Raw genomic sequence first — 19538 nt, 5'->3', positions numbered from 1 at the left:
AGGGAAGAGGGAACTGGGAAACAATTTGTACAAAATATTTTCTCATCAGCCCCCACCCCTTCCCTAAGTGCTGTTCGTTCCCTCGGTTTGCATTTGCGCGGAAATGTAATTCAGGCCAGATATACTCTCTGTCTAAAATAGGTGGAACAACATTATCCACATATTAGGGCAAGAAATGGCAAGACAACTAGTTTATTAACTGTTGAAAGCTCGGGATTCAATTACGATATGAGCAGTCAAATTTTTGGTCGCTTCTTTCTTTATGTGAGGAGGATTTAATTTAGAAGTGTTTAAGACGATTTTTATGAAGATAGCACACTCGAGTAAACATATAACTATCAATCCAACAATATATACCAATGACAACTGTCAATCAAACGTGTCACGTGAACTGATTGCTTTGGTAAATGAAAATATAATTTCATTGAGACACTGACCCACCCCTGTGCTACATCCAAGTGGGACACACAGAAGTATCTTTATACGCATATAAAGTCCAGATACGTCCTGATAAAGGAAGTCAAAAGTACAAACCATGTTTGGCAGTGTCATTTTATTTTGGTACATGCAAATGTATAATTGTTTTTTCTTCTGAGCTAACATAAAATGGAATATTAATGCTAGTACCTTTAGAATTCAAACTGTTCTTACTACATTTATCAAGTAAACAAATATACCTCACGTCTGAATAAAGACTTGAATATGTGCTGAACAAGAAAAAATGAATCGATTAACTAGAGATTCTTACATTAATACTTTGGTGACTTCTGCACAAATGTTGAAGACATTCATTGACATCACTGTACCAGTCATTCTGTAACGTACACGTACTATAGCGTAGAATGCCTGCCAATATTCGAAAATACAATACTGCAATGACTATATGCAATACTGCAATGACTATATGCAATACTGCAATGACTATATGCGATATGACTACATGAGATGACTATATGCGATATGACTACATGAGATGACTACATGCGATATGACTACATGCGATATGACTACATGAGGTGACTACATGCGATATGACTACATGAGATGACTACATGCGATATGACTACATGAGGTGACTACATGCGATATGACTACATGCGATATGACTACATGAGATGACTACATGCGATATGACTACATGAGATGGCTACATGCGACATGACTACATGAGATGACCATATGCAATACTGCGATGCGAGATGATGACATGATATGCGGCGATTTTGTAATGACGTTATGCCATTCGTAGATTATTCAATACGCATAATACGAGTATTGATATGAAACAGGCTAGGGAGTACTCCTCAGCATGTTGCACCGTTGCACGTGGTAAGAGGTGGACCATTTGATATCCGGGGGGGGGGGGCTTGGAAGATTTCGGGGAAAAAAAGATGCCAAATGGATTTGCTTGAAAAAAAATCCGGATATGAGAGGGTGATGGAAAAAAAAGACGGACCACTACTGCTAGAAAAAAAAATGTCTTGGCAGGGAAATGATGCACAGGTTCGAGTATACTGTTCAACTTGCTCGTACCTCTCCAACCAGGACACTTGTCAAATCATGACAAACAGTTTCAAACACATGTCAGGTACTAGTCAGTTTCGTTAGCATGTGGTACATATATATATATTTGTTCTTTTCTCTGTTTCTTTCGTAAATGGTTTAAATATTACTTCATGTAAGGGTTCATAAATAACTATACATAACATTATACATATAATACATGTATTACCTAGCTACCACACTAGTTACAGAACATGCCATGTAAGTGTTTGGCTGTTTCACAATCAGTGCTTCACTTATCTTACACTTTGGGGCAAAAGTGAACTTGAAGGTTTTGTAATGGTAACCTTCATACTATTGGATAGTTTATAAAAGAACTTAATCTAAATTGTTCTAGTCTCTTCAGTATGAATTTGTCAAAAGGGATGCTATACTTCCTATTTCAGACACTACATGTATCGACACCACAACTCAAATTCAAGTTTCTATTGTACACTAGGTATGACCTCCTAAAGTGCTCTAACACATCAGTAACTTTACTATACATGTGTCACAGATGACATATTTATATTTCAGTAAACTTAATATTTTAACAACATCACATGTCCTAGTTTGACTGAAAGGTCAATAGACTGTCTCAAGGATATCGGATTTAGACCACACAGGATTCCAAGCATACTCGAATACATGAGACGACGGTCTGCATTTCATAAATATCTAGGATTCATAGTGATCATTCATCAATGTTTTAAAATTACTTTTAGGGCATTATAACGCCCATGAAAACTCTATATGGAGTGCATTAATTATTTGGCCATTGGCCATGCGTTATGTATATTTAGACTTTAAGGACGTCACAATAAAGCACACTGCATGGGGACGGACAGGCACTTCAATTTTGGCTAGAGGACTTGGCTTCGCGGGAAGTCAATGAACGAGGCACTATGCTGGGTGCTTGCCTTGTTTTCCAGTGTAGATCTTTAAACATTGTGTGTAGTCTGAGCTAATTCCCTTTAAAGTTCAAGTGTGATCCTGGTACGTACATACAGAAGTTGAGTCAGATATGAGATATGAGAGTGATTCGGGTGTTATTACTTGGTCTATCAGCTGTGTGCGAAGATCAGTAGTAATATTGGTGGAGAACAGAAAGTAATATGGTGAACAACAGTAGTAATATTGGTGGCGATCCGGGGCTTGAACAACAGAAAGTAATATTGGTGGCGATCCGGGGCTTGAACAACAGTAGTAATATTGGTGGCGATCCGGGGCTTGAACAACAGAAAGTAATATTGATGGAGATCCGGGGCTTGAACAACCATTTGTGTGTATAATGAACCAAGTTTGAACCTTACGAAGACTTACCGACAACCTTTAAGAAGAAAAGCACAACCCCACTGGGTGAGTAAAACAAATTAACACTGTAACGAAGAAACAATGATGCATGAGAAGAAAAAGTTTGTACAAAAAGGGATGCGAAGAAGATTCAAGAACTTTTCGAAAGGAAACTTTAACGATTATGTTCCAATGGTGGGAATGCTACACGAACTGGAACTGATAACATTGCAGTAACGGAATATAACATTGCAGAAGGAGAGAAAGCGTGGAATTTTGAATAACGAGACAACGATAAAGACTATGACAAACTTTAAGTGAAGCCATCAACGCGACCAACTGACATTCGATTCCTACAAGCACGAGTATGAAGAACACTTTAATTTTCAACAACAAATATCGGACGCTTATACAGAACGCAGCAGTTTGCATGTGAAGTACATATTTAAGACTTTTGATGGACAAAGAACTTATTAATCATACGGTAGTAACACTTTTTTTTAAAGATTGACATTATTATTATTGCGCGAATTCATTTCTATTCACGATCAGCGAGTTTGTTACTGTGTGTACAAAGCTAATCATGAGAGACATGTGTAAGAAATAATAATTGTATGCTCGATTTAGTTTGACGACGAACAATTCTTGAAATCTATTTTCTTACCACAACCATTTCAGTGATGCTGTTTTACATCTCAACGGTCGCGTACAAGCAGAAAGAATATTATTGATTTTTCTATGGAGAAAATTTTAGTTTTAATAAGAATATTTATTGAAGTATGGAGTATTGGAAACTCCGAAGTTTTATTGACTCTGAGTTATTGTGAGCCGAAAACGCTACAGAAATGCGTTGCTCACTGTTGAGTCGGACTGTGTGATTTAAAGTTCCTACAGTAAAGGAAGGAACCATGTTGATATAGTATTTTATTGAATCTGCAGTACAAGATAAATATTTGATTTTCAAAATTTGAGTTTAAAACAGAGATCCGACCGAAATGAGCTGTGTTATTGTCTATACAAAATTCCCGGTTCATATTCCGCAAGAATTTATGAAATTCCTCAGATGAACTGTTAATCGTTCAAACTTCCAATTATAGGGTCACCAAAGGGCAAACAAAAATGTCCATAATCATTTATAGATACAAAGAAAATTGCACCCATATACTCGATGAGAAAGGACTATTTTCACTTGAGCAGCGTGCATAATTTCTAGTGGTATTGATTCAAAGGGTATATTGAATTGCAATGAGAAAATTGCCAACCTACTTATGGTCAATCAGGTTACTTGTAATGAAAACTAAATTGACTTATTGGATTAATATTAATGGTCTTAATAGTTCTGTATAAGTCGTTAACATACTGAAGATGTCAAATTTTAAACATGGATGAACAGCTAAGATGCCTGTAATGTTTAAATAATGACGTAGGGTTTCTTACACGACAATGATTGTGTTGGCGCAACTGACTTCTCTTGATGACTGTAACAGCTGATTAGTTAGTGTAACTTAAGGATAGCTGTAAGACAATACATTTAGGACAGTGTTCTTGATAGCTGATATCAGGGTGAAATCACAAGTTACTAGACTTAGATTACTTGAATAACATTGACTGGTTAATTTTGACTTCACTAAACACAGACGACGTCAATGACATAAATAGTTTATCACACACTTTTATGCTACACCATTTTTTCATAATATTGATTTCGTCTGCAGTTAAAGATTCAATTTGGAATATGATCACGAATATGGCATGCTGACCATTTGTCAGTGACAATTTTCAATATTGGCGTGATGAAATATTTAAGAGTTAATATTTATTCATAGCATAGATATTTAATGTCATCATTTGATTTTACGAGACAGATACCTACATTCCTTTCAGATAGGAATACTTATGTTATAATTTAGTTATGTACACGATGAATCGGGTATAACTTGGTCAACATTAAAACATTCTCCTATTTATATTTCTTTATGTTCAACTTTTAAATGCTGCAGATATAATATTCCTAGCAAAGTTCTTTAGACCTGAGAATTCTATTGATGACTGTACTTGTCTGGTAGTGTTAATGAAAATAGAGGGGGCCCGAACAGTACGTTATGGATGGTCATATCTATCAGTATGATTGTGTGAATGATTGAAAAAGACTGGCCAGTCGAACGTATGTTTGTGATGTGATTGAGAAGTACACAATTCAATAGCCAACTCAGGATATAATTATTCTACGATTCAATTTTCTAATTATCTGTGATGTCTCTCTTTGATGTCATTTGTTCATTGAAGTACATGTTGACGAAATAAGTATATCTGGTTCGGAATTTGAGATTTTAGCAATCTGAGTTTTCAAGGGTCGTATAAATTTTACATTTCTAACACTTCATACGAAACAGCATTAATTATTTCTTCTTTTCAATTTTCATTTATGAAGGGTAAATTATTTTTTAGATATTTTAGTCTGTAACGAGGGCGTTACAAATTTTGGAAAGAGGGGAAAGTGTCACAGATGACATATTTATATTTCAGTAAACTTAATATTTTAACAACATCGCATGTCCTAGTTTGACTGAAAGGTCAATAGACTGTCTCAAGGATATCGGATTTAGACCACACAGGATTCCAAGCATACTCGAATACATGAGACGACGGTCTGCATTTCATAAATATCTAGGATTCATAGTGATCATTCATCAATGTTTTAAAATTACTTTTAGGGCATTATAACGCCCATGAAAACTCTATATGGAGTGCATTAATTATTTGGCCATTGGCCATGCGTTATGTATATTTAGACTTTAAGGACGTCACAATAAAGCACACTGCATGGGGACGGACAGGCACTTCAATTTTGGCTAGAGGACTTGGCTTCGCGGGAAGTCAATGAACGAGGCACTATGCTGGGTGCTTGCCTTGTTTTCCAGTGTAGATCTTTAAACATTGTGTGTAGTCTGAGCTAATTCCCTAAAAGTCCAAGTCGATCCCGTGTACAGAGTGGAGAGAGAGAGAGTAACATTGAAGGGGGTTACCTTAACAGTAGAGGTTACCCCCCCTATCAATTTGTTACACATGCAATATCAATGCCCCTATACCAATGTTACAGGCCCACTTTTATAACATGGAAAACTTAGGTAAAAAGTTATATTTACTTTAGCTTTTCGATGCTTGGCAATATATATCTCAGAGGCTATGCATAACCTAAAAATTGCCTAAATAGAAACAAAAAACTGCAGATCTGGCGGGGGGACCCCTTGCACTCCATCACCCCAGAGGCCACTCATTCGTTAAACCAACAATAAGATTCACCAAAATTGGTTAAAAAAAACGTAGACATGTCCAAGCCTCAAATCAAAGTTCTTCCCTCCACCTCTTACTGTCAAGATGCTATGGAACTTTATTTCAAACATGTTTCAACCTTATGTAGTTGCTTTTTACATGTTAGAGCTGCCTTGTAAAGCTTGTAAATTATTGTCTGAAAGTGTCTGTGAATAGCCTAAACATTGCCTTTAGAAGTAAAAATCCTCCAGGCCGTTTTGTAGAACCCTAGAACCCCCCCCCCCCCATTCACACACACAATAACACACAAGAGGTGGACATATCCCAGTCTCAAAGCTCTTCCCTCTACAACTTACTGTCAGATGCTATGAAACTTTATTCAGGGGGGTCAGTGACTTTTTGTCGGCCCAATGGAAAAAAAACACTGACACCCCCCATCCCCCAAGCTTGAGAAACTGACTGGTCTATCTGAATGTTTGAGCTCACCAATCAAGTTTCCGATTTGTATTTTCAGTGTGTCATAAAAACTGTCAACGATGTTTATTTAATTGAAAATCAAACATGTATGAAATATGTAGTTTTCTAAATATAATATGTGTGTCATAGAACATCTTTTTACTCTCTCTATTACCGTGTGCCAAAACCAAACAGAAAATTGTGGCAACAAATGTAGGTGTTCAACATTGACGTAAAAAAAAAATACGGATATCTCAGAAAAGCAAAGAAAAAAAAAGTTGCCAGCATAGGCGAAGGAGAAAAAAATAATTCTCAGGCAAGCAGGTGGGAAAAAAAATAATGACTCTCCACCAATCTTCAAAGCCCCCCAGGATATCGAATGGTCTACCCCTTATGCATATTGAATAATCTACGAATGGCATAACGTCATTACAAAATCGCCGCATATCATGTCACCATCTCGCATCGCAGTATAGCATGTAGTCATCTCATGTAGTCACATCGCATGTAGTCACCTCATGTAGTCATATCGCATGTAGTCATCTCATATAGTCATATCGCATGTAGTCATCTCATGTAGTCATCTAATGTAGTCGCATCGCATGTAGTCACCTTATGTAGTCATATCGCATGTAGTCATCTCATGTAGTCACATCGCATGTAGTCATATCGCATGTAATCATATCATGTAGTCATATCGCATATAGTCATTGCAGTATTTCATATAGTCATTGCAGTATTGCATATAGTCATTGCAGTATTGCATATAGTCATTGCAGTATTGAATTTTCGAATATTGGCAGGCATTCAACGCCATAGCTATCCGCCATCTTCACTACAAGCATATTTGGTTCGATTTTTGATTTACGGCGTTATAACACATTAGGGCCTTTGGACTATAAATACTAAAGATTTAAAAGTCGCTGTTAATACAATTTTTTTGCCAAAACCTTCACGAAAGACTGTTCAATGGCCATAAAAAAGTATTTTGTTTTACAATGTACAAGTGGGGATAAGCGTGAAATGAGTGTAAATGTCTAACCTTTGACATTCCTTATATAGGTTTATGTCTCGATCTTGTACGTTGTGTTGATTTTCTGAGTTTATATTTACAATGTCGACTTTTAGATACAGGCCTAGCTTTGAAACCAAATTATCCCATCAAGTTTGTAGTGTGTGCGTACATAGTTCACTTCCTGGTATATAATAATGCATGCTGTAGCTATAGGAAAGGGAAAATCATGGCTAAATGATCAGAGAGAACTTGACGTACTTGACAATGTAGCAGGCGTTCTCAGCTCCATGATCAGTTTACACACCTACTTTGTTATCTTATTGATATCCATGACACATATACACAGGAATGTAGCCAAATTTGTTGACCACAGACAAGTGAGAAATTAAATTACTTGTCTGTGGTTTGACCGAGAACATTTTTTTCTTTTTAACACTTTGTTTTTTCATTAGTACTAATAATGTACCCATATGGTGAAATAAACTTATTATTATTACTTTCCTTGGTGAAATAAACTTATTATTATTACTTATTATTATATCATTATCAAAATGCACTATAGTTTCGATTTTAAAACATACGTATACATATTTTTTTGTCGTCTCCTTTTTTTAGATTTCAGGAAACACAAAGAACCTTACTGTTAACAAGTTAAACGCATACAAAATTACGAAAAAGTACATTATCTACAACGCATGCATGTCTATATGTACAGGGCAAATTGGGGCGAACATTTGCAATTTTAGACCAAACAAAATCGACAATAATGTAAAGTGGACCCCATTTTAGACTCCTTATCTCTAATACTACAGTACCCATGTTAGACCAAAGGGCGAAAACCCCACCCCAAAGGGTGGTGCATATACGTATACCCAATGAGCGGGACTCCCCCAGGGGGTAAATGAACAGAACTATTTTGCACAGAACAAAGTAAACGACTCCTTAGGTTTGAATGTTCAAATGAGAGAGAGAGAGAGAGAGAGAGAGAGAGAGAGAGAGAGAGAGAGAGAGAGAGAGAGAGAGAGAGAGAGAGAGAGAGAGAGAGAGAGAGAGAGAGAGAGAGAAAGAGAGGGAGGGAGGAAGGGAGGTAGAGACAGACAGATAGACATACAGAGACAGACAGACAGACAGACAGACAGACAGACAGACAGACAGACAGAGGAAGGCATACACGTATACAAATGCATTCTCATGACTGTCACCCAACTTATCATTGAATATATGTTGTAGAAGTAATTGCGGCGAAGCTACGAGATTTTTTTATTTACTCGGTAAACGACAGCTCCTGAGATTTATTTTGGTTCAAATCTTTAGCAAAATATTTCGAGGCCACTCTTTCAGACCATCAGAATTTTCATGGCCCACCCTTTGTACCCTCAATTCTTTTCATTCCCCCCCCCCTCATTTTTAACCCCCCCCCCCCCCCCCCCCCCGTCTTGTTTTTTTATCTATCTATATTGTTTTTGTTACCGGCACGTTTTGTCGGTAAATACTAGTATATCTCTGTATAGACCCTCCACCCAGGGTCTATGATCTCTGTAAGTGTTCTCTGTATACATTGTATCAATTTTCATCACATTTGCGCCTAATTTAACTTGTAACAAATCACAATTTAGTTGATTAAACTTCGATTTGTACATTTGAATTTATACTGCGAGTTCTGTATGATTAACCATGACATTGGAATCGCTTCAGCTCGATAAAGATTATATTCAGACCCAGGTAAATTATGGGGAGAGCTACACATTTATCAGTGCTCAAAATTTCAAAATGGTAACCATGGGCACTAGGTCTTTCATATTAAATCCCTTGGTGATTATATCACTGACCTGAAGTATGGTAATGACACTGATAGGATTATGGGTGTTAAATTTGAACTTAATAGGCAGAAGTTACTTATCCTCAATGTATACATGCCATATGATGATAGAAGTAACAGTGAGAATTATGAATGCTTCCTTTCTCATTTAGGACTTTTACACTCCATTGTTAATGATTGTGACACTTCATGTGTTTATATTATGGGTGACTGGAATGCATATGTAAATAACAACAGTCTTTTCGGTAATGAATTGATTTATTTTTGTTCTGATCACAGTTATGTAATTTCTGATTTCAACATTTTAGGTGATGGTAACCATTCTTATGCTACTACATCTTGGATTGATGACTGCGTGTCAACTCCTCAGGGGCATGCCTCAATTTTTAACATTAGCATTCTTCATGACTTCCATACTTCAGACCATTTTCCTCTTTGCATTTCCATCAATGTTGGTTGTCTTCCGCACTTTGATCTTGATCGAGAGATTAAAGTACGCAGTTGTAAATGGCATTTAGCCATTGTGCACTTGTCCGGAAAAGTCTTTGTAAATTTGTCAAGAAAGTTTTAGATAGTAGTAATGTTTATGTACATTGTGTTTACTCATGTATGTACCATGACTCTCTCCAGTGCAGGCACTGGCGAGATATTCTTTATTGATTTATATCACTATTTGGTTTTTTTTGTATTAGTTTGGTTTTTTATATGTATTTTCTTGTAAATTCCTGGTGTATTTCTCTTATATGGGCCTAGAGCCTGATCCAAACAATAAATAAATAAAAATTAAAGTGCAAAGCTCTGTACCTATGACATTGAAAAGCTATCAAAAGGGGGCGTGGCCTTGACGACACAATCGCCACTTTAACCCAATACAAAACGTCCATATTGTTATAATGTAAGCCAATCACATATCTCCTTCAAAATCACATGATCCGCTATAGATTATTCCTAGTTTAGGCTGGGGTCACAATTTACGGCAAGGGGGGGGGGGGCTGTGAATTAGTTTGGTCAAAATAATTTCGTAGCCCTCCTCCCGACTGCACATATTTTAATGTGTAATTATACAGTACCCCACTCCACCTCCACGACTTCAGAGATGTACAGTATGGTACATTACATTACACACTGTAAACTAACAGTGGAAGTCAACTTCAGCGTCCATACATAACATGTGGAGATATTTCTTTTATTAAATAGATGTGGGCTTTGTGAAAATGGTCTCACATTGGGCTATAACCTGTATTTGGAAATACTTAACAGCAAAGTTTTCTCTTTCAATCATAATTCTAGGCAGAACCAGTACCTCCCATGATAGCTAGTGGGGAGGGTGTGGAGGAGTGTCCACATCCCATGATAGCTAGTGGGGAGGGTGGGTGAGGAGTGTCCACCTCCCATGATAGCTAGTGGGGAGGGTGGGGGAGGAGTGTCCACCTCCCATGGTAAGCACATTTTTTCAATGTGAAAGTAAGGACATGTAGAAGGCTATTTAGAGGCTTAAATTTCAAACCATACACACCGGAAGCCATTGAGTACTTGAAAATTGTTACTTGAAAATTGTCTTCAATACCCAAATTTTACTCTCAATACATTATTATACAACTGTATGGCTATATTACCTACATCTTAACTTATGCAGAGAATTTTGGCATATACACACACTCGCTTGGCTATTGACTGCATCATAATTATTAAATTAAGGTAAATGCCCAGGAGGGGGTGGGAGTACCACTGGCCAGGTCTGATAGGGGTGTGCGGCCAATGCTGTCAGCGCCAGACCCCATTTTAGACCAATTTTGACCAAAACATGTAACCACCGATATGAAAATGTCACCAGCGAATTAGCTGGAGGAATCCCGAGGAAAATTCCCAGAAATTTCAAACTAGTCGAGAATTGATTCCTTCCAAGACTCCATTTTAGACCAAACAAAATCGAAAATAGTGTACCGTGGTCCCCATTTTAGACTCCTTATCTCTAAAAAAAAAATACAGTACCCATGTTAGACCAAAGGGTGAGAACCCCACCCCAAAGGGTGGTACATATACGTATACCCAATAAGCGGGAGTACCCACGGGGGTAAATGGCAGTGAACAATTTTGCAAAGTATAAGGTAAACGACTGCTCCCGTGGTTTGAATGTTCAAAAAAGTCTCCAGGGAGATATATATATTCATTTCCGTGCGATCTTACTCGATGTGGTACATGTCGTTTCATTATTAATACTAATCATGTTTTTGGCCCTAAGAACAGTGTTGCTGTTACAAGTAGATTTACTTGTATTAGTACTAACATAGTGTATTGCATTACATGCCAGAAATGTATATATATATATATATATATATATATATATATATATATATATATATATATATATATATATATATATAACTCGGTGAGTATCAATCTGCTAAGACAGTGCTCTATACCGCAGTGGCAGAGCGTAATAGTTATATACGCAGTGGCAGAGCGTAATATATATATATATATATATATATATATATATATATATATATATATATATATATATATATATATATATATATATATATATATATATATATATATATAGGTTCGACTGTACGTCGTCTCGGTGATCGTTTCGTGGAACATCTCCGTGTGACCACACAAAAGAATCGTAACTATCCCGTATCTATGCATTGTATTACCAACGATCACTGATATGTTTATTTCAGTAATTTGTAAGGTTTCTGGCGATAAAAAACTATTGAGGTTGAAGGAAGAGGAAATCATTCAGATGTTGTGTGTGTAACACTTCTGGCTGTAGGTAAGAGTAAGAGTGATATGAGTATTGTCACGTAGGCTGCTAGAATAGGCCTATAAAATTATGTGAAGAGGTCCATGTGGTGCAGGACTGCTAGTTTGTCCAGTCAGTCAGTCAGTCAGTCAGTCAGTCAGTATACATATACATATATATACATATACATATACATATACATATACATATACATATACATGTATTACCTAGCTACCACACTAGTTACAGAACATGTCATGTAAATGTTTGGCTGTTTCACAATCAATGCTTCACTTATTTTGCAGTTTGGGGCAAAAGTGAACTTAAAGGTTTCGTAATGGTAATCTTCATAGATCGTTTATAAATGAAGTTAATCTAAATTGTTCTACTCGCCAGTATGAACTTGTCAGAAGAGATTAATACACTTTCTATTTTGGACACTACATGTTATTGATACTACAAAACACCACGTCTCGTCAGATTCTCGTTTCTATTGTACACTAGGTATATATAACCACCTAAAGTGCTCTAACATACCGATGACTTTACTATACATGCAATATTAATGCCCATATACCAAGGTTACAGGCCCATTTTTATATGACATGGGAAACTCATTTAAAACTTACATTTTCGTAGCTTTTCGAAGCTTGGAAATATTATCTCAAAGGCTATGATTAACCTAAACATTGCCTTAATAGAAGCAAAAAACTGCAGATCTGCCAGGGGGAAAACCCCAAGGACTCCCTCACCCCCAGAGGTCACTCATGCATTCAACCAACAATCAGATGCACCAACAACCTTTTTACTGTCATATGAAATGGTATTAAACTTTTCTTAAATATTTTCACCTTATTCTAATTTGAGATGATATTGTCTTTTAAAGATGTGAAATGTTTGCCAAGATAGTCTAAAATTGCCTTAAACTCCAAATACAGCACACAGCTACATCACATACAGTTTATGCACACGGCTGCACCACATACAGTTTAAGCACACGGCTGACCTAAATACAGTTTAAGCACACGGCTACATCACATGCAGTTTAAGCACATGGCTACACCACGTGCAGTTTAAGCACACGGCAACTATACGCCATGTGCAATTTAAGCACATGACTACACCACGTGCAGTGTAAGCACACGGCTACGCCACATGCAATTTAAGCACACAGCAACACTACATGCAGTTAAAGCACACGGCTACACCACACTTAAAAAGCCTTTTTGTACTTTGGCAACTTGACAACTACAACAATACCATATGTATTGGTGTGGGCTATGGAAACTATATAGCATTACCAATTAAACCACATAATATGTGTAATTGATTTAATGATAAATTTATGTGTGCATCTACTGTTTAGCACCAACCGGGAGAAAACACACCGCCAAAGTGACGAGGAGACGATTCCTTTCTGACTGGTTTGGGATCTATACTAGGTACAAGGCGTTTACCAAGTTCGACAAGTCTTGCCTTCATTTCAGTCACTTTTTCCGGCATAATGTCAGCAAGGTTGTGCTCTTCTGTTGGATCATCTAACAATGAATATAAACACATGGATAATGACATTTCATTTTCAGGTCATTGAAAGGCGCATTACTCTAAAACTAGAAACGAGACTCAATGACTATGAAAGTGCGTGTACAACATACTAGCTAGCCCACTGAATACGTGTGTGCGCGTGTCAAATCTATTAATACTTCAGTATGGTTCATGTTCAGTGATGTGGATACTTAATCAAATTCTTAGATAAAAGTCTCTGCTAGTGGCAAATTATCAGAGTGTGAAAATACACTCCTATTTCCATATGGAAATAAAGTACCTTTAATATAGAAACTAACTTACCTCGTATATTGAAAAGTAGAAATGGGTTCCCCTCTATTTCTTCTACCTCTATGTCAATGTCCAAATCTTTCTCTGGAGGTGGAACCCACCATCTGCCTGTCAAAAATATGAATTACATAAATCGAATTAGATTGGGTGACAAACAAACGTTACACTTCATAAACTAGTATTGGTAGTGTTAAAGTAATTGACCACGTGGCACGCCTATTACACTAGAATACAATACAGTATTGTTGGTAGTGTACAGTAATTGACCAAACCATAGCTAACACTAGAATACAATACAGTATTGTTGGTAGTGTACAGTAATTGACCAAACCATAGCTAACACTAGAATACAATACAGTATTGTTGGTAGTGTTACAGTAATTGACTAAACCATAGCTAACACTAGAATACAATACAGTATTGTTGGTAGTGTTACAGTAATTGACTAAACCATAGCTAACACTAGAATACAATACAGCAGTGTTGGTAGTGTTACAGTAATTGACTAAACCATACCTAACACTAGAATACAATACAGTATTGTTGGTAGTGTACAGTAATTGACCAAACCATAGCTAACACTAGAATACAATACAGTATTGTTGGTAGTGTACAGTAATTGACCAAACCATAGCTAACACTAGAATACAATACAGCAGTGTTGGTAGTGTTAAAGTAATTGACCAAACCATAGCTAACACTAGAATACAATACAGTAGTGTTGGTAGTGTATAGTAATTGACCACGTGGCACGCCTATTACACTAGAATACAATAGTGTTCATAGTGTTACAGTAATTGACCAAACCATACCTAACACTAGAATACAATACAGTAGTATTGGTAGTGTTAAAGTAATTGACCACGTGGCACGCCTATTACACTAGAATACAATACAGTATTGTTGGTAGTGTTACAGTACTTGACAAAACCATACCTAACACTAGAATACAATAGTGTTGATAGTGTTACAGTAATTGACCAAACCATACCTAACACTAGATTACAATACAGTAGTGTTGGTAGTGTTAAAGTAATTGACCAAACCATAGCTAACACTAGAATACAATAGTGTTGATAGTGTTACAGTAATTGACCAAACCATACCTAACACTAGAATACAATACAGCAGTGTTGGTAGTGTTACAGTAATTGACCAAACCATAGCTAACACTAGAATACAATACAGCAGTGTTGATAGTGTTACAGTAATTGACTAAACCATACCTAACACTAGAATACAATACAGTAGTGTTGGTAGTGTTACAGTAATTGACCAAACCATAGCTAACACTAGAATACAATACAGCAGTGTTGGTAGTGTTACAGTAATTGACTAAACCGTACCTAACACTAGAATACAATACAGTATTGTTGGTAGTGTACAGTAATTGACCAAACCATACCTAACACTAGAATACAATACAGCAGTGTTGGTAGTGTTACAGTAATTGACTAAACCGTACCTAACACTAGAATACAATACAGCAGTGTTGGTAGTGTTAAAGTAATTGACCAAACCATAGCTAACACTAGAATACAATACAGTATTGTTGGTAGTGTACAGTAATTGACCAAACCGTACCTAACACTAGAATACAATACAGTATTGTTGGTAGTGTACAGTAATTGACCAAACCGTACCTAACACTAGAATACAATACAGCAGTGTTGGTAGTGTTAAAGTAATTGACCAAACCGTACCTAACACTAGAATACAATACAGTATTGTTGGTAGTGTACAGTAATTGACCAAACCGTACCTAACACTAGAATACAATACAGTATTGTTGGTAGTGTACAGTAATTGACCAAACCGTACCTAACACTAGAATAACAATACAGCAGTGTTGGTAGTGTTAAAGTAATTGACCAAACCGTACCTAACACTAGAATACAATACAGTAGTGTTGGTAGTGTACAGTAATTGACCAAACCATCCCTAACACTAGAATACAATACAGCAGTGTTGGTAGTGTTACAGTAATTGACTAAACCGTACCTAACACTAGAATACAATACAATAGTGTTGGTAGTGTTACAGTAATTGACCAAACCGTAGCTAACACTAGAATACAATACAGTATTGTTGGTAGTGTACAGTAATTGACCAAACCATAGCTAACACTAGAATACAATACAGTAGTGTTGGTAGTGTACAGTAATTGACCAAACCATAGCTAACACTAGAATACAATACAGCAGTGTTGGTAGTGTTACAGTAATTGACCAAACCATAGCTAACACTAGAATACAATACAGTATTGTTGGTAGTGTACAGTAATTGACCAAACCATAGCTAACACTAGAATACAATACAGCAGTGTTGGTAGTGTTACAGTAATTGACCAAACCATAGCTAACACTAGAATACAATACAGCAGTGTTGGTAGTGTTACAGTAATTGGCCAAACCATAGCTAACACTAGAATACAACACAGTATTGTTGGTAGTGTACAGTAATTGACCAAACCATAGCTAACACTAGAATACAACACAGTATTGTTGGTAGTGTTACAGTAATTGACCAAACCATAGCTAACACTAGAATACAATACAGCAGTGTTGGTAGTGTTACAGTAATTGACCAAACCATAGCTAACACTAGAATACAATACAGTATTGTTGGTAGTGTACAGTAATTGACCAAACCATAGCTAGCACTAGAATACAATACAGCAGTGTTGGTAGTGTTACAGTAATTGACCAAACCATAGCTAACACTAGAATACAATACAGTATTGTTGGTAGTGTTACAGTAATTGACCAAACCATAGCTAACACTAGAATACAATACAGCAGTGTTGGTAGTGTTACAGTAATTGACCAAACCATAGCTTGTGTCACTTTAAAACATTTGATATACCATTGATATACCATTGATATACAATTTGATATATACCATTGATTTATTAAGATTGTAATACCTGGTTTACTACGAGTAACTTTAGTTATTTACCTGAACCACCTAGTCTTCCTTGAATTAATTTATAATCACCGATCCTATCATAAGATAAATCACATGACATCAAATATATGATTTCTGAAGTAACATTTTGTCAAGATTAAAATAGATATTATATGGTTATTATCCGCTATCACTCTTGTGTCATGAATTTGTAATTACTGTGTTTAGGTTCAGCTATGACACTGTTAATGTCGCCAAACAACTAGTTAGGGAAATAAATATCTTTTATGGCAATTTGACACTCATATCGTCGTGACAATTTTAACTGGTTTGTGATGAGATAGTGAAGGAAACGAACAGATAGTGGTGTAAACAGGTTATTAAAGCCATATCAGACTTTTAAATCGACAGGGGTTTGTGAATGGTAATTGGATTTTTTGTTGCTTAAACATGGGAAATCACATGCTGTGCGTGTCCCCATCCGCATGTTCATCTGTGTGTCAGTGTACTTTACCGTCACCTAGTTTGGCCAGGGGTGACACAGTATGCATTTGACCGTAATCTAGTATAGCTAGGTTGATATGAACTAATCCTTCCCTATGTTCTTGTTGGGTATATATACAATAGACACCATTGAAAAAAAAACATCTACGGTTACACCAGTTGACATTAATTGTTGATGTATTCAGTTGTGTCTATCGTATACTTAAATGCTAGGCACTGTAACTCTTACCTGATTGCTTGATTACTTGGTTCTGTCTCATCAATATTATATACGAATTCTGTCCTTGGTGAAGATTCCCCACTCGATACCGTATTCCAAAGGTTCAGTCCGTCCATGTCACCATCTTAATAAAATAATGTAACCACAATTAATGTATTGCGTCTCTCATTAAGTTAAATGTTATGCCAGGTTGGTTCAACATTAACACTTGTTATATTATAAAGGAGGTGAGAGTTTCATTTTAAATGTCCTTTTTATACAGCCTGAATTTGACTTTGTGGGGGGGGGGGGGTCTTGTGCAGTTGAATAGATGATCGCGTTTCATCTAATCATCTATGACAAAGTTGCAGGTTCAATGCTAGCATAAAGTTACAGGATCATGTAATGCTACAACTTACTTTTAGCTCAAAGATTGGCTACGTAAGATTTTACACTATCATTACTTTTTCACAATATATAATGCGAATTAATTGTAAACCTTAATCTATAAATCAACAAGTTCTGAGATTAATATCACCAAATGCAGCAAATCTTCTTACTAGGACTACAATCAAAATCTTAGTTGTAAATCTGCATGATGAAATGTCACATGAAGTTAGGCCTTTGCTAGCATGAATACCCTACATTAGAATCCCACAGACTTTATGAAGAGCTTTTGTCGAAATTTATAAAATTGTTTGAAGTACGTACAAAACGCCTACCTGCTTGTCCACCCGCTACGTGTAAGAGTGTTGGGTGCCAGTCTACAACGTGTATTATTCTATAGTGTTGGAAAACGTGTAAACAAAATACATGTTAATGTTTATTGTCTAAATAAATAACCATGCAAGGATATCGATATGTGTAGAACTTTGGAAATTAATTGTGTTTTATTTTAGCAAGTTGTCGACAAAACTAGTTGTAACATGTATCTTATTATTTTTTTTATACCTAATGGGCGACCACCCTAAACAATAGCAAGTGGTTTTTTTTGAATATTTTGTTTGTACTTAATATTATTATTAATAATATAATATAATAAAATAAATTTATTGATCTTGTCATTATGGCCATGGTCTTGACTTATCACAGTGTGTTACAGCTAATCATTGAAGGGTTGTTATTTTGTGTGGCAACTACTGCATCAAATATCTTTTCGTATAATTATTTCTACTTGTGTATTTACAGTATCAACTTTTCAACGAATATATATATATATACTTACTCGTTATTTACGTATCCTGTGTTATTCAACATAGTGCCGTGTGCAAATGAAACGCCACGTGTTCCGCCTTCCCATAATGATGACTTGCTACCACGTAATGGCCAATTATTCCCTGCTTGTTCACTATTCTGTGGCCCTCCATTCTAAATATGACGTCATAAACATAATGATCATCAATCTTAACTTGACTTGACTTGACTTGACTTGACTTAACTTTAAGTGGGTATGCTATATTTTGAATTTTTATCAATGAAATAACTTAGTTTTTTTGAAAAATTATGTTTGAAAACTTAAACAAAATCCGTATTCTTCCCACAAGAATCCAAAAACACTAGAACGTGTGGTTAGTCAATAAACTGGTAAACACAAGCAATCACAAGTAAGCACAGTCAAGTTATCAACGTATTTTTGCAGAGTGATTTTTTCAATATAATGGCAGGTGACAGAAGTATGGATGACATAGTAATTACTTGTGTTTACCCATTATTATTTACAAATTACTCCCTTGCGTACAAAAGTATACATTGTACACATTTTAAAAACTTGTTTTGCGATTTCTGAGTAACAAACACAGATTTGATTTATTTTGTTAATGTTTTTCCCAAATAGAAAAACGCAGTACAGTTGTTATATTTATTAAGATCCAAACTAATCCCGGTACCCATTTCCCACCCAAATGGCAATATTGGAAGTGGCAAGATTGCCATATTTAGCATT

At 36.1% G+C, this 19538-nt stretch overlaps 1 protein-coding gene across 1 annotated transcript in view; it reads right to left on the bottom strand.

The window, feature by feature from the left end:
• Positions 1-13506: 13506 nt before the first annotated feature.
• LOC144445486 (arylsulfatase B-like) overlaps positions 13507-19538 on the bottom strand; it is a 49053-nt gene continuing 43021 nt past the window's right edge. Inside the window, exons 10-15 of the mRNA XM_078135050.1 lie at positions 18822-18964; positions 18319-18377; positions 17627-17741; positions 16945-16988; positions 13999-14094; positions 13507-13688 (exon numbers count right to left, since the gene is read on the bottom strand). Of these exons, the coding sequence (XP_077991176.1) occupies positions 13513-13688; positions 13999-14094; positions 16945-16988; positions 17627-17741; positions 18319-18377; positions 18822-18964 (633 nt within the window). The 3' untranslated portion in view covers positions 13507-13512. The remainder of the gene's footprint in view (positions 13689-13998; positions 14095-16944; positions 16989-17626; positions 17742-18318; positions 18378-18821; positions 18965-19538) is intronic.

This window comes from Glandiceps talaboti, chromosome 14 (genome assembly GCF_964340395.1).
Source record: "Glandiceps talaboti chromosome 14, keGlaTala1.1, whole genome shotgun sequence".
Taxonomy (NCBI): Eukaryota; Metazoa; Hemichordata; class Enteropneusta; family Spengelidae; genus Glandiceps; species Glandiceps talaboti.
Note: the sequence above shows the minus strand (reverse complement) of the source record. Positions and strands in the feature narration are given on the sequence as shown.